Source organism: Mus musculus, chromosome 3 (assembly GCF_000001635.26).
Source record: "Mus musculus strain C57BL/6J chromosome 3, GRCm38.p6 C57BL/6J".
Taxonomy (NCBI): domain Eukaryota; kingdom Metazoa; phylum Chordata; class Mammalia; order Rodentia; family Muridae; genus Mus; species Mus musculus.
The window spans coordinates 66,134,809-66,159,692 of record NC_000069.6 but is presented as its reverse complement, the minus strand read 5'-3'; the positions used below and the strand labels follow the sequence as shown (position 1 = coordinate 66,159,692).

At 41.1% G+C, this 24,884-nt stretch overlaps 1 protein-coding gene across 3 annotated transcripts in view; it reads left to right on the top strand.

Moving 5' to 3' along the window:
• Positions 1 to 24,884, top strand: part of Veph1 (ventricular zone expressed PH domain-containing 1) — a 243,417-nt gene that overhangs the window by 137,282 nt on the left and 81,251 nt on the right. For 2 of the 3 annotated variants that reach the window (NM_145820.3, XM_006502142.4), the window contains exons 8-9: positions 255 to 464; positions 1,386 to 1,783. In NM_145820.3, coding sequence (NP_665819.2) covers positions 255 to 464; positions 1,386 to 1,783 — 608 coding nt within the window. The remainder of the gene's footprint in view (positions 1 to 254; positions 465 to 1,385; positions 1,784 to 24,884) is intronic. The other variant, XM_006502143.4, reaches the window with a different exon arrangement.

Sequence of the window (24,884 nt, the reverse complement as noted above, 5' to 3'; positions counted from 1 at the left end):
CCAAGCCCCCAGAAAACCCTTCTAACTCAGAGTTGGCAAGATCACCAGTGTTTCTAAACCTCTGGCACAACAAGCTCTATAGAAGCATTATCAAAGGCCTGTGTTCACAATAGTCAATAAAGGTTGCTATACAGCAGATAGGAAAATTATCCAACACACTTTCATTTCCAGATGAAGGGTGGTGTAATAAAGTCCCTCTGCTCCAAAGGGTATGGATGGCAAGAGGCTCATGCCATCACCTCTGTCCTTTTTAGGAGAAAAACCAGCACTGAAGTTAGCATTCCTGAGAAACTGAGAGAACTCAATTCCATGGAGCCTGAAAGTGAAGACCATGAAAAACTCCAAGTTAAAATCCAAGCCTTTGAAGACAAAATAAATGCTGAGAGCAATACCCCAGGCTCTGGCCGGAGATACAGCTTAGACCACATCTCTAAGGAAGAACGAAAAAGCATTAGATTTAGCAGGTATAACTTTTGTTCAGTCATCATTTTGAAGCATGAAGCTTTATTTGTTATTGTTTCTGTGGTAATGGTGCTTTGGGGTCTTTCATGGATTGTTTTTTAATCCCATAGCTACCCAAAGTTCTATTCTTTAATGAATTAAATATTACATACAGTTCTCATTATTCAAATAGCCTTACTGTTTACTTCGATTAGTGATTCTCAACCTTCCCAGAACTGAGATTCTTTAATACAGTTTCCCATGTTGTGGTGATCCTCAAACATAATGTTACTTAGTCATTGTTATAATAACAATAATTATGATTAATAATAATCATAATGTAAATATCTGATTTGTAGGATATCTGATATTCAACCCCCAAAGGTGTCACAAGCCACAAAGTGAGAACCATTGACTTGGGGGCTAGAAGCAGAAAGTTTTGTTTTTAAAACATTTTTTAAAATAATGTTAATTTTCAAAATGGCTGTCAGTTGCATCTCTCACACTTTATCTTAAAAAGTAATCTTTAATCTTAAAAAGTAATAATGTTTTTTTAGTGAATAATCACATAAAAGTAATAAAATATAAAAACTTCTATATCTACTGTTTTATAGTCAAGTTTGCTAGGAAATTGATTTAAATCTTTATTTGAAGGCATTCTCTCCTTTCTTTCTTCTTGGTGTGGCTGAAGATAAAACCCAGGGCCTCGTGCATGTCAGGCATGCCTTGTGCCAGGGAACTACAACTCCAGCCCTCTATTTTCAAAGTGCTATGCATTTATTGCAAAGTATCAGGAAGTTAGGTGGTCTTTGGTTTACTCCATCTATTAACAGTGTCTCAGTCTGGTGGAAGCAAATTTTTGTCCTAGTGTGACTGCTTATCCTTGCCAGGAAACTAGAGCTTTTTTTTTTTTTTTTTTAAACTCTTCTAACCTTTCCTTACAGGTCCAGAAGTTTGGCTTTGAATACTGTGCTCACAAACGGTGTGAGTGTGGAAGATAACGAAGTCGAAGAAAAGGCAGGAATGCACGCCAGCATCTCTCTTTCGCAAATAGACCCACTCAGCCACGGGATTGGCAAGTTGCCCTTTAAGACAGACACTCATGGATCACCACTGAGAAATTCCTCAGCTTCACACCCAAGTATTATACATACTGAACCAGAGACTATGCCCGAAACTTTTAAAGAAAACATCCAAGAAGAAATTCTAGAGGCAGCCACAAGTCCTATTGAATACCAAGATAAGCTCTACTTGCATTTAAGGGAAAACCTCAGCAAAGTGAAGGCTTATGCCTTGGAAATCGCAAAAAAGGTCCCAATCCCAGACCAGTGCACCATTGAAGGTAAGTGCTATGTGTCTTGCTCTGGCTCCTATGGGGCTCAAGATCTGAGTGCCAAACACAGTCTCTGATTTCCCAGAGATTAGATGACTAGAGGAATATAGTAAGCCATGTCAGGAGGTGGCACAGATAAAAAGCCAGCCAGAGTGGGAGACACTGAGACAACAAAGGACAAAGTAATGATAGTTAGGGGCTAGACCTGCCACAGGAACATGGTTTAAAATGGTGCAAAAGACACAGCCAAATTGAAGTCATGACAGGATCAGTCATAGAGTCTTGCCACAGGATCCTTGGTCCAAAGAAATCATCTCTGAGTATATTGTAGCTTTCTCTAATTATAATTTTGACATTTTGGTCATCACAGATATTTTGCATTAATTTAATCTCTTAAATGTAATTTATGTCAATCAATGAATCCCCTGGCACTCTCCTACATTTTGTGTCTTTAACCCTGGCTCTGGGAATGTTTGAGGCACAACTACAACACCACCAGAGCGCCAGGGCTGATCTGGCTTGAAGGCACCGTGTGGCTCTCAGAGCTTTTCTTGACAATCCTCAGACAACAGAGACCTTCCCTTGAGAATCAAATTGAGATCTCAACATGCCATCTTCTCACAGGAAAAAAAAAGGAAGGCAGTTCAGCCCCAGAAAGGAGCAGCAGAAAGGAGGGGACCCCTGGGGGGTGCGCTTACTCATACTCTACTTTCCATCCTTTTTCACCCCTTGATAGGAAGATAGAATATGTTCTACTAAGCCAAAGAAGAGGAGGTCCACGTATAGCAGGGGCAGACACTTTCAATGTCTGTAGTAGTCTGATTGGCCTTCCTAAATTTCGTTTCTAAAGGTAAAAATGAAAGTGGTATTGTGTGCATTCAAACATGTTCTATACAGTAAAGAATCCTAGGCTGTAGGGATGCTGAGGTTAGTGAAGTGCAATCTGGGTGGCCTCTTTATAATTGCAATTTTGCTAATAATCCATGAACACGGGTTCAAGAGGTTAATGTAAAGGATAAGTGAATTTCAGAGCACCAAGAAGGGAATCTGTATTAAAGAGAATGTTTAAACATATGTTGAACATATTTTACTTACTAGAACAATCTGTGTGTGTGTGTGTGTGTGTGTGTGTGTGTGTGTGTGTGTGTGTGTGTGTGAAACTTCGCTTAAAATACAATATGTTTACTATATAATGAGTATCAATCATGTTACAACCTACAGAACTACTTCAAGGCCCAGTTACAAAGAATTGGGGGAGGAGTTAAAATTGGCTTTAGACAAAACTAACTGACTTGGGATTTCTTTTCCAAAAGGTGAATGAATCCAGTATCTGAGGAAAAGGGGGAAAAAAGTTTATTTACTTTTAATGGTGATATTTCTGGCCAGGGATAACCTGGAACTTAGTGTGTATTTTTTAAGTTGACATTTTGGAGTTCATTTATATTGTAGTAATTTCCTGGGAAATTCCTGTCCTGGGACATGTGTAAGGGATAAACTATTTATATGACTGCCTGGAAATACATCTACCAACAAAATATTTTGGCTAGGACACTGCAGATATTTCAAACACCATGTGAGCTATTCAGAAGACACCACCTATCCTCTAACGGCCATGCGTTCACTGTTTCATACGCTCATCAGCACAAGTGTATTACATCTCTTTCCTTAGAAACGTACTGAAGATTCAGGCTGAGAAACTATGTTAATGTCAAGTGTGTTGTTAGCCTGAAGGAAACATTTGCCCTTTCCGAATAAATTATGCAAAATAATCAAGAGACAAAGAAGAAAAGAAGCAAACAACAAACGAAAACTTTCTGCAACATTTAGTTAAAGAGACAAACAGTAGGAAGCAACTACAAACAGTAAACTCTCTGAAGTGCTACACAAAGCCCACACTGTAAAAACAAGCCGAAGCAACTCCTTAAGGAAACCCTCTGGGCATTTTAGGTTGGTTCATACGAGGAAAACAGAAAATGCAAAATGTTCAACTGTTTTGATCTACAAAAAACATCAATGTCATGTACTTCAACCTGATACCTCAATAATAGATGCTGATAAGAGAATAGAAGTCTCATTGGTCACAAAACTGCTGAAATCAGTATGACTCAAGGTCACAAAGAGCATTTTAACCCTGACCTCAGTCACCCTGGGGATCAGCAATAATGGGAGAGTGGCTATGTACAAATCTAACATCATCTCTGGAAAAGACACTTGTCACCTCTCAGGTCTTACTGAGGTTGACCCATGTTTTAGTCATGGCATTCTTGTTATTAGATTGGCCAAGTTACCAGTCACTGGAAATTATGTACCTGTAAGTAAACTTGGCCTAAGGTCACTATTTGATTATATTTACATATAAGACCAGAAAATTGGATTCATCTGCCAAAGAATGTTTTTAAAGTTTGAATCATTATTATTCATTAATGTGAGCAAAATAATTAGAGGCCAAAAGCATATACACAGATAATTTTAAGTAAACCTTTAAAAATCTGCTCCATCTCTGGAGTTCTGAAAAAAAATTGTGAGCTTGTAAGAACCCACCAGCATTCCTTTGGTTTACATGAAGTGTTTCTTAACTGGGGGAAAATGCACCCCATCTGTATAGCACAAGCAAGCCGGACTTGCAAAAAGCTTATTTTTGCAAGAAGATGGTCCTTCCTCCAACCAGTCCACATGAGCTGATTTTTCCTTAAAGTAAGATAAAAACCTTCTGTAAAAAAATCAAGAAACATCTGTGTGCTTAATTACAAATAAAACCTCCTAACTGAACATGGACGGATAATCCATGTCCCGCTCAGTAATATGATTGCATAATGGTTTACATCTTGGTGAATGCAAAGCCAAAGCTAAAATCCCTGGGAGAGAAAGGGGTGAAGAGAGATGTACTGACTGAAGCAGGAAAAGAGACAACGGGAGGAACTATGGGAATGGGTCGCTGTCCCTGCTCATATATGAAAGCACTTTAGGCCTGGCACATTCCTAGGCATGCCTAGTTTGAGGTCATTGTTAAAGGATAGATGACAAGCACTTTTTTTTTTGAACATTATGAGCTCAAGGTCATGAAGCACATGGAGTCTAAGGGATTAGAATCCTGGTGGAGAGCACTTTGAGCATGCTCAGCCTGCACCGTGAAGACGGTGTGCAGACAAGCCTTAGGGCATGCTGGGCTTTCATCACAGAGCCTAGGGTGATGCTTCAGGTTCACGTTGAAACACACAATTAGAAGGCTCACTGATAGCCTTTTTTCCTTCAAGGTACATGGCTTGCCTAGTGGCAAATGGTCCAGCAGTGATAATAATGTGCATTCATTTACTGGTTCTGTGTGGAGATCTTTGCTTTTATTTTAATAGACTAGCTAAACTTCAGGATTAAGATAATTTCTCCATCAAGAACTTTGAGCAGACTTTGAGCATGAAGAACAGCCTCATTTCTTTTTTTTTCCATTTTTTATTAGGTATTTAGCTCATTTACATTTCCAATGCTATCCAAAAAGTCCCCCATACCCACCCACCCCCACTCCCCTACCCACCCACTCCCCCTTTTTGGCCCTGGCGTTCCCCTGTACTGGGGCATATAAAGTTTGCAAGTCCAATGGGCCTCTCTTTGCAGTGATGGCCGACTAGGCCATCTTTTGATACATATGCAGCTAGAGACAAGAGCTCCGGGGTACTGCTTAGTTCATATTGTTGTTCCACCTATAGGGTTGCAGTTCCCATGCCACATTGGCCCTTTTTCTGAGACTCTGATCAGGGAACACTAATTCCAGTTTCTAGAAATGGTTTTCTTGGGGCTCTCTCTCTGGGGCTTCTCTCAGATTATGTTATTCTCTGGACCATTTGTCCAAGGAGAGGATTTCAACTAAAGGATGCTCACATAGCGATGACTGAGTCTATGACTTTTCCAGCCAACACATGTATGGATTCAAGCCTATGAGACTTCCACACACCATGACTAGGGAAAAGTTTGGGATCTTCAGAAAAGGACTTTCTACACATTGCTTTCATGAGGTCCCATCCAATTATTGCCTTGTGCATTGTGTCCCAAAGGAAGAGTAGGCTTAAGGTTCAGACAGGTATATGACCACAAATCAATGGTTAGAACATTACACACTTTACATCCACACTTGCCAGACTACAAGTACCAGTAGAGGACACTAGTTACTGTCATTACCTGTTAGCTACATTTTCAGAAGCTTCCTCTTGAAAGTAAAAGTGGGTTTTCTTTGAACTAGTAAGTCATTCATAATCTGCCTTGCAAATTCTGGCTTACCTTGGGGCATGAGTTTCGTTTACAAGTGAGATGAGTGCTCACCCAAATAGAAATAGCAGGAAGGCAACTTTGTGAGCGTTGGTATTCTCTTAGGCCACTTGTGAGAAGATCTAGAAAGGCTTATCTGCCTGTCAATGAAACCAGACATTCAAAACCTGGAAACCACCAGTCCATTTGATATAGTGTTCACCCTAGACATGCTTCTGGTAGATTTGAAGGGTCCTTGCTAACAAAGAATTAAAGGCACAAGTAAGCTTATAAGCTATACAAGAATGTGCAAAAATGTATTTCATACACCTTGCCCATAAGATAACCCTTATCAAAAGAGGTGAGCAGACGTGATTTCCTGTGCATCTCAGTGTCTTAGATATAGTCTTCTAAAGGTAGTGTCTTTCATTAGGCATCATGTAGCAGTGTGCTCACATGGAGTCTGTATCGGTATCCTTTTTTCAAAGGAGCTTGCACTCAGATTTGTATTGGTCGTCCACCCTCATTGTTTTGGGACTGCCTGCTATAAAAGACAGAAGTGGTCCTGGGCCCCTGAGAGGCCCCTGCTGAAAGGAACATTCCAGTCTAATGCCTCAGGTTAAGTTTCTGGAAGGTAGCCTCTGTTTCCACCAACTTCCACTGTGTGACAGCCCTATAGAGAAGCAAACAATCTCTGGTTGTCATCAAATCTCATTTAAACAGAACAAGAAGACAAAAACTGTATCTTGGTCTCTGCTGCAGTTGAAGTACTGGTACCCAGGGTTGGTGGGACAGAGAGAAAGTTTGGTAGCAGAGGAACATGGATAACTTAGCTCCACAGGCACCAGATTTCAAATGATGGAGGATACATGTTTTCCCCAAAACCTCAGGCAGTCAGAAGTGCAGGTGTTTTAAGAGAGCTTACTTTCAGAAACTCAAGTGTTTATACCAGCAGGTCATTCTGACAGGGTTCTGAGCACCTGTCAGCAGACCTGCCTGAATTGAGCACAGAGATGCTTTGCAAGTCCCTGGGCCACTCTTTTGTACTTTTAGCTCTGGAAAGATGAAAAATAAAAAATAAAAAAAATTCCTTAATCTTATACAAAAGTTCAACAAACTTTTATATTCTAGAAATAATTTTTCCCAGATAAATCATTTACACAACGAGTCTCACAGGCATTAGCATATCATGTTGGCATTAAGGTAAACCCGGAGTCTTCAGGAACTCTGAAAGAATGGATCTTTCCCCTTAGAAAAACACTCATTGATCTCCTCTAGGGTGACTCTTCACATGGGAAGACTAGGGTCTTTTCTCATCTGTTTTTTTCTCACAGGGAGGGTTCCCATGTTATACCTTATTAGGGTTTCTGTTGCTGTGTTAAAACACCATGACCAACAAGAACTTGGAGAGGAAAGGGATTGTTTCAGCTTACAATTCTCAGATTACACTGAAGAAAGTCAGGGCAGGAACATGGGACAGGAAGCTTTGGAGGAGGGCTGCTTACCAGCTTTCCCCTGCGACTTGCCCAACCTGCCTTCCTAGATTCCCAGCACCACCTGCCCAGGGGTAGCACTTCCTGCAGGGAGCTAGGCCCTCCCACATCAGTCATTAATCAAGGCAGTACCCCATAGACATGCCTTCAGGATACTTTTATGGAGGCATTTTCTCAACTAAGAGTCCCTCTTCCCAAATATGTCTATGTCAAGTGGATAAAAACTACCCAGCAAAGATGTCATGGGTTCTAGCCTAGCCTACTTTAAACCACACCTCCAAGGGTGTGGTCCTGTTTCTTATCTATAAAACTTAAGTTAAAATATGTTTCACATAAGATCTCATGCATTCAAATTTTAATGAAATGCTAATCTAGAAAAAAAAAATCTTACAGTAGGTGACTGTGTCCCTAACAAGATTCTCAAGACCTTGAGGCCCAAGAACCTTGTCGTCTATGTCTTTAGCATTTTTATACATAAGATGTGGTACTGGACTAGACAGGGAGACTCTGACAGAGAGGCCTAGGGTGTCTTGCTCTTTCAAACTGTAAAATGCTTAGTGATGACCAGCAGATACTTTTTTCTTTTCTCTTGGAAAAAAAAAATCAGTCATGTTCATTCACAAATAGAGATTCTAGTGGGTACCAGGTACTGTTGTTCTCAAGAAGATATAAATCACAGACAACTGTGATGAAGGGAAGCAATAAATTTTTTAAGAAAGAAAATATATAACAATACACAGTCATGGTAGGTGCTATAAAACAGAGCATAGCCAGGAGATACAGATGTACATGAAGTGGGACTGCTGTCAACCCAAGGGGCTAAGGAAGGCTCTGCAACATGTGACAACATATGGTGGCCTGAAGAGGTGAGGTGGGGGAGACAGCAAACTCAAACTCTGAGACAGAGGGATGTTTCATTCGGGAAATGTGGACCAAGGCAGCTGAGCTGCAGGTGACAAGAGGTGTTCCCACCTTGTATATTGCAAAGCAAAGCTGTCAGCAGTGATGGGTAGGGTGTGGTCTGAGGATGGAGGACAGGGAGGCTAGGCCTGATCACTCAAAGAATAAAAGCATCTTTACCAAGACATCTCAGAAAGAGAGAACACGAAGAGATAGGAATTAAAGTCTGGTTTTAGTCGTGTTAATTTTAAGATGGCTGCTCTTTTTTAAAAATAATAAATCTCATGATGTTTAAGTATCCTGAGATTCCTAGCAAAATTAAGTAAAAAGTGCAGAGTTTCCACGGTCATGGCGGTACATGACTTTAATCTCACTACTTAGGAAACAAAGGCAAAAGGATCCCTGTGAGTTCAAGGCTAGCCTCGTTGACACAGCAAGGTCTGGGACAGCAAAGACTACATAAAGAGGCCCTGTTTCAAAAATTAAAATAAACTTTTAATAAAAGAAAGAAATATGCATAGTATCTGTGGGACAAAAAATGGGGTTCCATGTCTGCTCAGGGCTAGGATCACTGGGCAATGCTGGACAAGGGAAGTCTGACTGCACTGTGGACCCCACAGAACCACCAGGCAGGCATTAGACTGTAAGAAGCCACGGGATCCCACTCCGGGGGTGAGGAAAGGATATAGTCTGGGGTTCCTGCGGAACTGCTGGAGGAGTTGGGCTCTGACTCTCAGGCACCACAGACCCTGCTGAGCACCACAGGAGAGCCAGTTGTGGGGTCCCTGGGCTGCACGGAGGCCAGGCACATCAGGTTCTCACTCTTGGATATTCCAGACTCCACTGTAAGTCGCAGAAGAGCTAAGAACAAAGTAGGGACCCTTGGGCAGACTCTGGCCCAGGGGCTGAAAAGGGTAGGAGGAGAGCTCTGGAGGCAGGTTATTGTCGGGAGGAGTGAGTCTGGCTAGCTCAGGCGGCTTGCTTGGCAGGCAGGTTGGTTTGGCTGGTGGCTGTGGCTGGAGTGCAGGGAGGTCTCCTGGCAGGAGGTTGGATGCTTGGCTTTCTAGAGGGAAACCTGCTCCATTGCTCCAGCATGGAGGGTACCAATGAGAAGACCCAGTCCAGTCCATGGTTTTAAGGCATTTATTGTAGAAAGGCAGAGAGAGGGAGAAGTGTAGAGAAGTAGAGGCCGGCCATGGCCACATGGAGAAAGGAAGGGAATGGGGAGAGGGGGAGCAAAAGGGCAAGAGAGAAGCACGAGAGTAAGAGAGCAAGAACATGATGAAGGGGCAAGCAGCTTCTTTTATAGTGGGCTGGGCTACCTTGCTGTTGCGAGGTAACTGTGGGGGTGGAGTTCAGACAGCCCATGTCACTGATGGCCACAGAATTATGGAGTTGGGGCCTCGTGTCAGGAGCCTAGTGTCTGGGAGCATGGCCTTCTGTCCCTTGAAGATTAATCTGCTGGGTCTATAGGGTTTAAAACTAGCTCGTTCAGAAAATAGGATGCCTTTCATGGTCCCAAAAGTATCTATACACCCTACCCCCACACAGAGACAACCACCTGCCCTGCCTCCATCTGCCAAAACAGTAGAACATGTGTGCAATTGATGAAACTATTTTGACACATGGCTCGGTATAGAGTTTACATGAGGATTCATTCTTGGCTTGCACCTTTAAAAGTGATTCACTAAGTCCAATTAGTGCTGTGCCTGTGTTCGTGTCATACACTTGGGCACAGGCAACCTACCAATGCCCTTCCCCAAAGGAAAATGACTCTTTCTCCCTTCAGCAGCCGTCAGTCACCATTAGTCCCTCACCTAAGGGAGGGCCAGCAGGATCTCCTCCCACCTCCGAGATGTAGTAGTTAACAATCTCAATTGTTATGGAGGTCTTTAATGAGAAACCACTGCTGTTGAGAGTTCCTATGTGTGATAACCATGTCATGTAGAGAACAGCCTTTTATAACAACCCTCCCCTTCATTTGGCCTTTATATTATTCCTGCCCCCTCTTCTACAATGTCTCCTGAGCCTGGGATTGGGGAGAGGTGGGGGTTGATGTAGAGGTGTCACCCACAGCTAAACACTCACCATTGGTTATTTTCAATATTTTGAATAGTGTTAAGTCCTTATATTAAGCACTATCCAGTACAATAAGAAGCTTCGCCAACCAAGGTTGGGAGCAGCACAAATCTATGGCTAAAAATAAATATTTAGAAGGTAGTTTGGCAATATGGCCATTTAGTAAAACAACATCAGTAGGTTTTCTTCTAGACCCTATGGCTTTCCTAGCCAAAGTTGCACCAGGCATGAATTTCCTCCTGAGAAGCAGACATCAAAGAGAGCCATTGGTTACCCATGAATAGTCTTTTTTTTTTTTTTTTCCATTTTTTATTAGGTATTTAACTCATTTACATTTCCAATGCTATACCAAAAGTCTTGACACTATAGCAAATGGACTGTTCGTTTCCAGGTTTTGAATGTCTGGTTTTACTGACAGGCAGATAAGCCTTTCTGGATCTCTATACAAGTGGCCCAAGAGAGTACCAGTGCTCACAAAGTTGCCTTCATGCTATTTCTAGTTGGGCGAGCCCTCATCTCACCTATAGATGAACCAGTGAGGACATCTTGTATGACAGATCATTATGACAGTATGCATAATTCAGTTCTAGGTAAAATTAGTGATGTCTTTTCTCCCCTATGCAACTTACATAGCACCTTCTGGCACTGCGAAAGCTAGCCAGCAGGGAGAGAGTCTCTTAGTCAGTTCATGATTAGTTTCTCTGTGCCCTATAACTGATTATATCTTCACTAATAGTGTCTTACCACCTACTCATGGTGTACAACTATGAGCAACGTGTTTTTTCTGAATGAACAGTAATGACCTATGCCAGGAACATTATCTTGCAGAGGAAGAATACCAACAGCCAGGTGTGCCCTACAATGAACTATGCGAACTGTAGATTATATCAGATGAAAATAGGTTCATTTAAAAGGAAGACAAAATTTGTCTTGAAGTTCCATGACCTTACGTTCCTCTGAATCTTGCTACCTAACTTAAACTTAAGGTTTGCTTTTTAAAAAGTTACTTTATTATCTGAGGATTATATCCATGGGTATTGTATTTACATCATTTCCTACCCACACTCTTCCTCTTAAAACTTCTCTCTGAAATCCATCACTTCTACTTCCACATGTGTGGTTGTGTGTCTCTCTGTGTGTGTGTCTGTGTGTGTGTGTGTGTGTGTACTAGTACAATTCTCAAGTGCACAGGATTAATCTTAAAGCGCTAAAAATTCCATGTTCTGCTTATTTTCCCATTTATTCTTCATTTATTTATTCATTTATAAATATTCTTGAGTGCCTGCTACATGACAGAATCATTCTAGTGCCTGAAAAACTTCAGTACAATAACCTTGGCTTCATGAAGACTGTTTTACTGGGGAAAATGCATGAAATAAATATACAAATGAGAAATAAGTTGCTCTGGTTGGTTTTTTATCAACTTGACACATGCTAGAGTTATCTGAAAAGATAGAACCTCAAATGAAAAAAATGACTACATAAGATCCAGGTGTAGGGCATTTTCTGATATTAGTGATTGATAGGGGAGGACTTGTGGGTGGTACCATTCCTAGGATGATAAGCTTGGGTTCTGTAAGAAAGCAGGCTGAGCAAGCCATGGGAAGCAAGCCAGAAAAGAGCATCCTCCATGGTCTCTGCCTCCAGGTTCCTGCTCAGTTTGAGCTCTTGTCCTGATTTCTTTCAATGATAGAAATATAGAAATGTAATAAATGCAATATAGAAATGTAAGCCAAATAAACCAAGTTGTTTTTGGTTATGGTGTTCCATTACAACAATACAAACCTTAACTAAGACATAAGTGCAGTAGGGAAGTTGTTAGAATGTAACAAGTGCTTTGAGAAAAGAAAAAAAGAAAGAAAAGAACCAAAACAAAGGAAAGGAAGGGAATCCTTATATGTGGTTCCATGGAGAGATGGGAAAGTTTCTGGGACGCATCAGACGCTGCCATTGTTTTCCTGTGAAGAATCACCCTGAGGTGCAGGTTGAAAAGAAAACGCAACGGACATAGAAGCTTGAACACTGTACCTTTCTTCAAGGATTGAATTCTTTGGGAACTTGCTATGTGGAGCAGACAGACCTCCAACTCACAGTGATTCTCCTGCCTCTGCCTTCTAAGTGCTGGGGTTAAAGTTTGTACCACCATGCCTGGCCCAGGGTATGGAATTTCTTGTGAGAATAATGTACTTTAGTACTAGAGATTTTGGCAATCTGAACCCTGATTGTAATGCTGGGCTCTGCAGCATCCTGTATTAACTGTGTTCTGGTCACAGTTCTGCTTAGGATGACTCCCAGTCCTTGAATAGGAGGCTTCATTTCTTTTACTATCATAGCCTTATGTTTCTTGCAAAAGTACACTGAGAGTTTCTGGGTTTTCAAGCTGTTGTTTAAAAGACCTTGGAGCCACTTACAGGATTTCACAGCAATGAAGCAGTGAATTGAATTAGAGACAAGTGTAAGAGATAACTTAGTAATATTTGAGGACATTTTTGTTTGCCACACTTTGGGACTGGGTGCTATGAGTGTCTATTGGCTTTAGACTGTGGGTGCTGACAAGTGTCTAATGTATAATTTCTGTCTTCATCCTCCTCCCTTTTGTCCTCAAGCAGGGAAGTTCTGATGTTGGTGGTTGTAAACACTGGCTTTCTCATAGATGCTTAAATCAAGAGTCCCACAGCTTAAGGTAATGTGGCATACTCTGGACTTGATTACTTCAATGATTTCTTGAATTCTCAATGCAATTAAGTCTAAAGGTCTCACTCCAGAGACAACAAAAGTATGAAGCTAGCGATATTTGAATTTTTAAAATCAGCTTCAACTCTATAACTAATTTTATCACTCTAATTAGCACACACCAGAAGAAACCTCATTTTATATTAGTTCTATGTTCTTTCCTTCAGTGATTTTGATTCTGTTAGGATAAAACAAGCTATATTGACCAGCACCGGGGTAGCTTGGGCATGGAGTCTGCGGACACCCACAGGCTACCCACAAGACCCTCCACGGGATCTTAAGACCTCTGGTGAAAAGATCACAGCTGCTGCTTCAATCCAATCATGTGGGATCGGAGACTGCATTAATTAGAGAAGCAGAAAACTCGGCCTGATCAGGGGCACAAGTCCCTTCCAGTCCCCGCCAGGATCGGGGTAGCTTGAGCTAGGAGCCTGCTGACACCCTCAAGCTACCCACAAGACCCTCCACGGGCTCTTAAGACCTCTGGTGTGTGGAACACAGCGCCTGCTCCAATCCAATCGTGCGGGACCTGAGACTGCATTAATTAGGGAAGCAGAAAACACGGCCTGATCAGGGACACAAGCCCTTCCGGTCCATGCCAGCACCAAGGAACCTTGGGCGTGGAGTCTGAAGACACCCGCAAAGTATACACGGGACCCTCCATAGGATCTTAAGACCTCTGTGAGTGGATCACAACTTCTGCCAGGAGGCAGGTTCAAACACCAGATATCTGGTCACCTTCCCTGCAAGAGGAGAGCTTGCCTGCAGAGAGTACTCGGAACACTGGAACTCAGGAGAGAGCTAGTCTTCCAGGTCTGCGGATAGAGGCTAACATAAACACCTGAGGAACAAGATCTAACCAGAGACAACTACAACAGCTAACTCCAGAGATTACCAGATGGCAAAATGCAAACTTAAGAATCTTACTAACAGAAACCAAGACCACTCACCATCATCCGAACATAGCACTCCCACCCCACCCAAACCTGGGCACCCCAACGCACCCGAAAAGCTTAGACCTGGATTTAAAAGCATATCTCATGAAGATGGTAGAGGACATCAAGAAAGACTTTAATATCTCACTTAAAGAAATATAGGAGAACACTGCTAAACAGGTAGAAGACCTTAAAGAGGAAGCACAAAAATCCCTTAAAGAATTGCAGGAAAACACGACCAAACAGGTGATGGAATTGAATAAAACCATCCAAGACCTAAAAAGGGAAGTAGACACAATAAAGAAAACCCAAAGTGAGGCAATGCTGGAGATAGAAAACCTAGGAAAGAAATCTGGAACCGTAGATGCAAGCATCAGGAACAGAATACAAGAGATGGAAGAGAGAATCTCAGGTGCAGAAGATTCCATAGAGAACATCGGCACAACAATCAAAGAAAATGGAAAATGCAAAAAGATCCTAACTCAAAACATCCAGGAAATCCAGGACACAATGAGAAGACCAAACCTGCAGATAATAGGAGTAGAAGAGAATGAATATTTTCAACTTAAAGGGCCAGCAAATAACTTCAACAAAATAATAGAAGAAAACTTCCCAATCCTAAAGAAAGAGATGCCCATGAACATACAAGAAGCCTACGGAACTCCAAATAGACTAGACCAGAAAAGAAATTCCTCCCGACACATAACAATCAGAACAAGAAATGCACTAACAAATAAAGATAGAATATTAAAAGCAGTAAGGGAAAAAGGTCAAGTAACATAAAAAGGTAGGGCTATCAGAATTGCACCAGACTTTTCACCAGTGACTATAAAAGCCAGAAGAGCCTGGACAGATGTTATACAGACACTAAGAGAACACAAATGCCAGCCCAGGCTACTATACCCGGCCAAACTCTCAATTACCATAGATGGAGAAACCAAAGTATTCCACGACAAAACCAAATTCACACATTATCTTTCCACGAATCCAGCCTTTCAAAGGATAATAACAGAAAAAAAACCAATACAAGGAAGTAAAGCACGCCCTAGAAAAAGCAAGAAAGTAATCCCTCAACAAACCAAAAAGAAGACAGCCACAAGAACAGAATGCCAGATCTAAAAACAAAAATAATAGGAAGCAACAATTACTTTTCCTTAATATCTCTTAATATCAATGGACTCAATTCCCCAATAAAAAGACATAGACTAACAGACTGGCTACACAAACAGGACCCAACATTCTGCTGCTTACAGGAAACCCATCTCAGGGAAAAAGACAGACACTACCTCAGAGTGAAAGGCTGGAAAACAATTTTCCAAGCAAATGGTCTGAAGAAACAAGCTGGAGTAGCCATTTTAATATCGGATAAAATCGACTTCCAACCCAAAGTTATCAAAAAAGACAAGGAGGGACACTTCATACTCATCAAAGGTAAAATCCTCGAAGAGGAACTCTCAATTCTGAATATCTATGCTCCAAATACAAGGGCAGCCAAATTCATTAATGAAACTTTAGTAAAGCTCAAAGCACATATTGCACCTCACACAATAATAGTGGGAGACTTCAACACACAACTTTCATCAATGGACAGAACGTGGAAACAGAAAATAAACAAGAACACAGTAAAACTAACAGAAGTGATGAAACAAATTGAATTAACAGATATCTACAGAACATTTTATCCTAAAACAAAAGGATATACCTTCTTCTCAGCACCTCATGGTACCTTCTCCAAAACTGACCATATAATTGGTCACAAAACAAGCATCAACAGATATAAAAATATTGAAATTGTCCCATGCATCCTATCAGACCACCATGGACTAAGGCTGATCTTCAATAACAACATAAATAATGGAAAGCCAACATTCACGTGGAAACTGAGCAATACTCTTCTCAATGATACCTTGGTCAAGGAAGGAATAAAGAAAGAAATTAAAGACTTTTTAGAGTTTAATGAAAATGAAGCCACAACATACCCAAACTTATGGGACACTATGAAAGCATTTCTAAGAGGGAAACTCATAGCTCTGAGTGCCTCCAAAAAGAAACTAGAGAGAGCACACACTAGCATCTTGACAACACATCTAAAAGCTCTAGAAAAAAAGGAAGAAAATTCAACCAAGAGGACTAGACGGCAGGAAATAATCAAACTCAGGGGCAATATCAACCAAGTGTAAACAAGAAGAACTATTCAAAGAATTAACCAAATGAGGAGCTGGTTCTTTGAGAAAATCAACAAGATAGATAAACCCTTAGCCAGACTCACTAGAGGGCACAGGGATAGCACCCTAATTAACAAAATCAGAAATGAAAAGGGAGACATAACAACAGATCCTGAAGAAATCCAAAACACCATCAAATCCTTCTACAAAAGGCTATACTCAACAAAACTGGAAAACCTGGATGAAATGGACAAATTTTTATACAGATACCAGGTACCAAAGTTAAACCAGGATCAAGTTAACAATCTAAACAGTCCCATATCCCCTAAAAAAAATAGGAACTGTGATTAATAGTCTCCCAACCAAAAAAAAAAGCCCAGGACCAGATGGGTTTAGTGCAGAGTTCTATCAAACCTTCAAAGAAGATCTAATCCCAGTTCTTCACAAACTATTCCACAAAATAGAAGTAGAAGTTACTCTACCCAACTCATTCTATGAAGCCACAATTACTCTGATACCTAAACCACAGAAAGATCCAACAAAGATGAGAACTTCAGACCAATTTCCCTTATGAATATAGATGCAAAAATACTCAATAAAATTCTCACTATCCGAATCCAAGAACACATTTAAATAAACATCCATCCTGACCAAGTAGGTTTTATTCAAGGGATGCAGGGATAGTTTAATATACGAAAATCCATCAATGTAATCCATTATATAAACAAACTCAAAGACAAAAACCACATGATCATCTCATTAGATGCGGAAAAAGCATTCTACAAGATCCAACACCCATTCATGATAAAAGTCTTGAAAAAATCAGGAATTCAAGGCCCATACCTAAACATGATAAAAAGAAATCTACAGCAAACCAGTAGCCAACATCAAAGTAAACGGTGAGAAGCTGGAAGCAATCCCACTAAAATCAGGGACTAGACAAGGCTGATCACTTTCTCCCTAACTCTTCAACATAGTACTTGAAGTCCTAGCCAGAGGAATTCGACAACAAAAGGAGATCAAGGGGATACAAATTGGAAAAGATGAAGTCAAAATATCACTTTTTGCAGATGATATGATAGTATATATAAGTGACCCTAAAAATTCCACCAGAGAACTCCTAAACCTGATAAACAGCTTCAGTGAAGTAGGTGGATATAAAAGTAACTCAAACAAGTCAAAGGCCTTTCTCTACACAAAGAATATACAGGCTGAGAAAGAAATTAGGGAAACAACATCCTTGTCAATAGTCACAAATAATATAAGATATCTTGGCGTGACTCTAACTAAGGAAGTGAAAGATCTATATGATAAGAACTTCAATTCTCTGAAGAAAGAAATTAAAGAAGATCTCAGAAGATGGAAAGATCTCCCATGCTCATGGATTGGCAGGATCAACATTGTAAAAATGGCTATCTTGCCAAAAGCAATCTACAGATTCAATGCAATCCCCATCAAAATTCCAACTCAATTCTTCAACAAATTAGAAAGTGCAATCTGCAAATTCATCTGGAATTAAATAAAAAAAAAACCTAGGATAGCAAAAACTCTTCTCAAGGATAAAAGAACCTCTGGTGAAATCACCATGCCTGACCTAAAGCTGTACTACAGAGCAATTGTGATAAAAAAAAAAACTGCATGGTACTGGTATAGTGACAGACAAGTAGACCAATGGAATAGAATTGAAGACCCAGAAATGAACCCACACACCTATGGTCACTTGATCTTCAACAAGAGAGCTAAAACTATCCAGTGGAAGAAAGACAGCATTTTCAACAAATGATGCTGGCACAACTGGTGGTTATCGTGTAGAAGAATGCGAATTGATCCATACTTATCTCCTTGTACTAAGGTCAAATCTAAGTGGATCAAGGAACTCCACATGAAACCAAAGACACTGAAACTTATAGAGGAGAAAGTAGGGAAAAGCCTCGAAGATATGGGCACAGAAGAAAACTTCCTGAATAGAACAGCAATGGCTTGTGCTGTAAGATCCAGAATTAACAAATGGGACCTCATGAAACTGCAAAGCTTCTGCAAGGCGAAAGACACCATCAATAAGACAAAAAGGCCACCAACAGATTGGGAAAGTATCTTTACCTATCCTAAATCAGATAGGGGACTAATATCCAATATATATAAAGAACCCAAGGAGGTGGAGTCCAGAAAATCAAATTACCTCATTAAAAAATGGGGCTCAGATCTAAACAAAGAATTCTCACCTGAGGAATACCGAATGGCAGAGAAGCACCTGAAAAAATGTTCAGCATCCTTTATCATCAGAGAAATGCAAATCAAAACAACCCTGAGATTCCATCTCACACCAGTCAGAATGGCTAAGATCAAAAATTCAGGTGACAGCAGATGCTGCCGAGGATGTGGACAAAGAGGAACACTCCTCCATTGTTGGTGGGATTGCAAGCTTGTACAACCACTCTGGAAATCAGTCTGGCAGTTCCTCAGAAAATTGGACATAGTACTACTGGAGGATCCTGCAATACCTCTCCTGGGCATATATCCAGAAGATGTCCCAACCGGTAAGAAGGACACCTGCTCCACTATGTTCATAGCAGCCTTATTTATAATAGCCAGAACCTGGAAAGAACCCAGATGCTCCTCAACAGAGGAATGGATACAAAAAATGTGGTACATTTACACAATGGAGTACTACTCAGCTATTAAAAGGAATGAATTTATGAAATTCCTAGGCAAATGGTTGGACCTGGAGGGCATCATCCTGAGTGAGGTAACACAATCACAAAAGAACTCAAATGATATGTACTCAGTGATAAGTGGATATTAGCCCAGAAACTTAGTATAGGGAGATATAAGATACAATTTGCAAAACACATGAAACTGTAGAAGAAAGAAGACCAAAGTGTGGACACTTTGCCCCTTCTTAGAATTGGAAACAATCACCAATGGGAGGAGTTACAGAGACAAAGTTTGGAGCTGAGACAAAAGGACGGACCATCTAGAGACTGCCATATCCTGGGACCCATCCCATAATTAGCCTCCAAACGATGACAACATTGCATACACTAGCAAGATCTTGCTGAAAGGACCCTGATATAGCTGCCTCTTATGAGACTAGGCCGGGGCCTAGCAAACACAGAAGTGGATGCTCACAGTCAGCTATTGGATGGATCACACGACCCCCAATGGAGGAGCTAGAGAAAGTATCTAAGGAGCTAAAGAGATTTGCAACCCTGTAGGTGCAACAACATTATGAACTAACCAGTACCCCGGAGCTCTTGACTCTAGCTGCATATGTATCAAAAGATGGCCTAGTCGGCCATCACTGGAAAGAGAGGCCCATTGGACATGCAAACTCTATATGCCCCAGTTCAGGGGAATGCCAAGGTCAAAAAGTGGGAATAGGTGGGTAGGGGAGTGGGGGGAGGGTATGGGGGTCTTTTGGGATAGCATTGGAAATGTAATTGAGGAAAATACGTAATAAAAAAATATTTAAAAATAAAAAAAACTACATGCAACAATCCCTAATTAACATTTAGTGCATCATGTCTGTATTTACTGTTCCCATTCCAATAGATTCTTTTACCTTCCTCAGTTGTACCAATTCTATAAAAACCAAGTTTAAAAGAGACAGATGATGTGAAAAATAAATGCATTAATGATCCATTAATAATAATTAATTAATAATCCATTAGTAGGGATATTCTTAAGACATTTATATCTGAAAAGTTTTACAATTGCTGAATTATGAATTGACCACTGATTACTCAATTCTTCTCCCTACATTTCCACAAGACTTCCCAAGCTCTATCTAATGTTTCACTGTGGGTCTCTGCATCAGTTTCAGTCAGTTGCTGGGTGGAGCCTCTCAGAGGATAATTATGCTAGGCTCCTATCTGTAAACATAACAGAGTAGCATTAATAGTGTCAGGGATTGGTTCTGGCCCATCAGATAGATCTCAAGTTGAGGCAGTCATTGATTGGCCATTCCTTCAGTCTCTTCTCCAATGTTGTTCCTATCTTCTTGTAGGCAGAACAAATTTTGGGTCTAAGGCTTTGTGAGTGGATTCATGTGCTTATCACTCCATGGGAATCCTGCCTGGCTACAGGAGGTGGCTACTTCAGGCTCCACATCCATCACTGCTAGGAGTCTCAGCTAGAATCATCCCCATAGTCTCCCTGGAAACTCCCCCAGCAGGCAAATGGATGGAACTAGATAATATTCCGAATGAGGCAACCCAGACCCAAAAGGACATGGGTGATAGATACTCCATGCACCTATATGTGGATATTAACCATAAAGTACAGGATAGCCATGCTATATACAATCCACAGACCCAAAGAAGCTAAATAATGAGGACCCAAGAGAGAATGCTTAAGTCTCACTCAGAAGGGGAAATAAAACAGTGGTCAGAGGTGATGGAGGGAGTGAACTGGGTGGGGAGGAGAGATGGGAGGAGAACAAGGATGAGGGGCATCTCTAGGGTGTGCCAAAAAGTGGTTTATTTTTATCTTAAACTTCCAGATCACAGTCCATCATCGAGGGAAGTCAAGACAGGAATTCAAGGCAGGGATCTGAAGGCAAGACTGCTTGCTATTCTGACAAAATAACAAAGAGAGTACAGCAGAAAACATGTAAGATGATACTTGCTAACTGACTCTCTGGCTCACAGATTAGCTTATGCTTAGTTAGCTATGTTAGGCTAGAACCACCTGCCTAAGGAGTCGTGGCACAGACAGTGGGCTGGGCCCTCTGCATCAGTTAGTGATACACCACAGACATACATACCCACGTGTCAGTCTAATCTAGGCAGTACCTTAGTTACAACTTCTCCTCTCAAATGACTCTAGGCAGTGTCAAGTTGACAATTAGGCATAGCCAGGACAGTCCCTGTCAAAGCTTACTTATGAAATTTCATTTTATAATTATACCAACTCATAAAAACTATCATACCAAGGGAGTTTTCATTTGTTCTCTTTTTTAGCAAAGCCTTCAAATCTGTATAAATAATTGAGTCTACTGTAAAAAAAAAAAAAAACCTCAAGACTGAAATTCTTCACATTCATGCAGTATTGATGTTGTCTAATCTCAATAGTTCAAGTATCAAATATGTATTGACTATTTTGTCATGTTTGCCTTTAAATTCCCTGGTCAGCTGTGTACTTTATACATGTGTGCAACAGAAACAATTCTACTTCCTTAAAGTCATTTAGAAATTATATGAATAAAACTGTTTGAGAATCTAAATAGTAAGATATAAGGAAGTTTACAAACAAAATAAGAACAAGAATAGCATGTTTGCACCATAGCTAATTAGAGCATTATCTGTAAATACATTTAACATAAAGGATGCTGCTCTGATAGCAAAGGAACCGTCTGATTTCAGGTCAGAAACCCAGTTCTCAAACATCTGAGGCTTAAGAAATTCCCAAACGTTTCCAACCAAGTATTACTTTTGTTAACTTTTGAACTCGAGCGTATTTTTAAAGCATGCAATCCATGTGTTTCAAATTCATTTTCACTTTATGCATCAAGACACGGCTTGGGAAGCGCCTCTGATCTCCATGGGGTGTCCCCCAGAGCAGAAATCTTACCAAGAAATGAGCTTTGCCAGTGTTAAGAAGCGGCCTGACACATATCAGGATGTAACCGTGCTGACTTCTGAAGCAAAGAGAATTTTTTTAGTTTTGATCACAGTCCTTTCCTTCCATTCAAGACAAAGTAGAATAATAAGAACTTGACAAGAGACTCAGCTGGTCACTGACAAAGTTTGCACAGGGAGAAGTGACTGCTCATTCATTGGAGGTGAGGCTGCCTTGGGATACCTGCAATAACATGAAAGGCATTAAATACAATAAACAAGTTCAAACATCACAGAAACCTTCACGACCCTCTTTCAGTCCACCCCACCACTTCCACTCCAGCAGAAACCCAAGTAGCGTCTGTTCACAGTGCCGCCTTTGCCTCCTCCAGACATAGGGGCTGATGTTTCCAGACAGCTGATGGTGTTTCTCGGTACCGGTTGAACAAATGAACTCCATCAGTTATTCATAAAAGGGGAGGAGAAACACAGGGTGAGGCAGTTAAGTGTGTGGGAACACGCCCTGCTGAGGCCTCTCCCCTGCATCCCAGCACCCTCTTCTACAATAAGAAAGAGAGATTGAGGTGCAAACACAGAAAGTCATCTCCCCAGGACACTCATGCATAGTTTATTAGCTAATTCTTTAAAGTGGGAGCTGCTAATTTACATGCGACTGACGATTTTCCTACACAATTTTTATATATAATCTTTCTCATTTTTTATTTTTGAGTATGTGTTTTCCCTGCATGTATGTCTGTATGCCACATGTGTGCGTGGTGTTCCTGGAGACCAGGAGAGGGTATTAGAAAAGAGTTGTGAGCCACTGTGTGGGTACTGGAAACCACACCTGAGTCCTTTGGGAAGAAGAATCAGTGATCTTAGCTGCTGAGCAATCTCTGTAACCCCAATACAGAATTAGTCTGCGTCTTTGGCATTTCTAATGCTAGTACTCCTTGAAATCATTTTATGCATTAAATAAATTTAACTAATCACTTAACTCTGAGACATCAAGTCCACGGAGATAATAATGTATGGTAGCCCAATTCTCATCTATTTCCTGGTATAAAAAATACTACTAAATATATTTTTATTACTATAAAAATATAATGTCCACTGCAAATTTTTGAAAAATCTTAGAAAAGACTTAAAAATTACTTTATTCTTACCACCAGGCTTAGAAATTTTACTTATTTCTTCCGGGTTTTTTTATTTTTTTAAGTTTTAATTTTTCATTGGGAATTTCATACACATATACAACGTATTTTGATTATACATATTCCCCTCCCCTCTCCAACTTCTCCCAAACCCGTCCCCCTGTCTTCATCCCCTCCCATTCATTCACACAAGGGATATTTAAAAAGTGTGTGCTAGAGTGCTCACTGACTTAGAGCGTGCTCTGGGCGAGTCCACCTGTGGTTCAGGAAAAGGGTTTCAAAGACTTTTGTTGCAGCCTTCTGGTGATCACTGGAGGGGCAGGCAGCTGCTCAGAGAAGCTGGGTCCTGACCTCGTGCAGGCAGACTGGGATGCCACATTTAGCTCATCCACAAAGCTTTGGGTATGTAATTGAATTGGGGGCAGGGGGGCATGTCTGACACTAACTAAATATTTTGGTATTCATGACTTAGTTGGAAAGAATGCCAACAATAACCAGCAGTTTAATTTACAACATTTGTACTGCCTTTAATTGCTCCGAGCATATCTCTTTTCTATTCCCTCTAATGCCCCAGGAAAATACATATTTGCATTGATTCAGTATCACTGATGACAGTCTTTCAAGTGAGGAGGAGCAGGAGAAACAGAAAGGAGGTTTCTAGGTCTTGCGTGCCTGGTTCTCAGCCCACAGGAGGATTGAGTGGATGGAGGGGCTCTATGGTGCCTGATGGGCTATGTTAGAGAGCAGTGTGCTTGGTAGGGACAGATGCGAACTTCAAGGGTCACTGAGGTCTTCACTAACTGAACTTCACTGACACGCTTCACTGAGCCTGGATCTCCGGTCTCCTTTTCCCAGCAGCAAATTTACAGAAGAGATGAGAGAAAAGGAAGTGTGCAAAGCTGGCTGGTTGTTCTGTAGAGACTATACTTTTTATACTGTTCCCTCTTTTACCTCAACGCAGACACTGGTTCCATTCAGGCTCAGAGGAAAACATTCCAGCTTCTGGGTTCTTACGACCACCAAGGCACACTTGTTGTCTTCCCTTGGTTTGACTTCTTTCCTCGCAAAAAAATCTTCAGTGTTCGCCGTCTCTTTGATTTTCTCCTGGGTCTCTGTTCCTTGTATTTGAGGTTCTTTCTCACACGTACATTCCCGTTGTTCTTCACGTGGTGCCTGTACTCCTTTGAGAATGCCAATGAGACAGCATATCCCAGTATTTGACTGCCCACAAACACTGACAAATCCACAGCTGAGTCTCAGAGATCAGCTCACTGACATCGTGGGGAACAGTTTTTATAGAAGTTTATAGCAAACGCCCAGGCTCCCAACAGGTTAGACACAGCCACCATCCCAATATGCTAACTAAAGAATGGAGTAATGGTAGAAAGTGAAGACGATTAGAGCAATGTGGCTCCATTGGGAAGTACAGATGAAGGGGTCCAGTGACACAGTCCACATTCAGGACACTGGTGTGAGCTTTAAATAGAAAGACAGGGGCCTAAGACGGTACATAAATGAGCAGCCTTTGGCATTGTCTGATTGAGTTTTTGGTTCCCAGTGTGGTTGTAAGCAGTCTTCATTGCTCAAAGGGAGCAACACTCTGGTCCCCATCAGATGACACTGCCACTCCAGGATGCAGCCTTGATATCATACAGAGTTACCCTCGCTTGGAAGGTGACCATTCTGACGGCTCATCATTGTTTGGGAAACCCTATGTGTATTTGGGGTGTACAGGGCAGTGTTAGTCTCTTCTAGTAAAGATGTCTACTAATCTGACCTGTTATCTATACCATCCAATGAAGCTTCAAGTCTGGATTCCACAGAGAGAGAGCCTTAGAAAAAAGAAAAAAGGACACT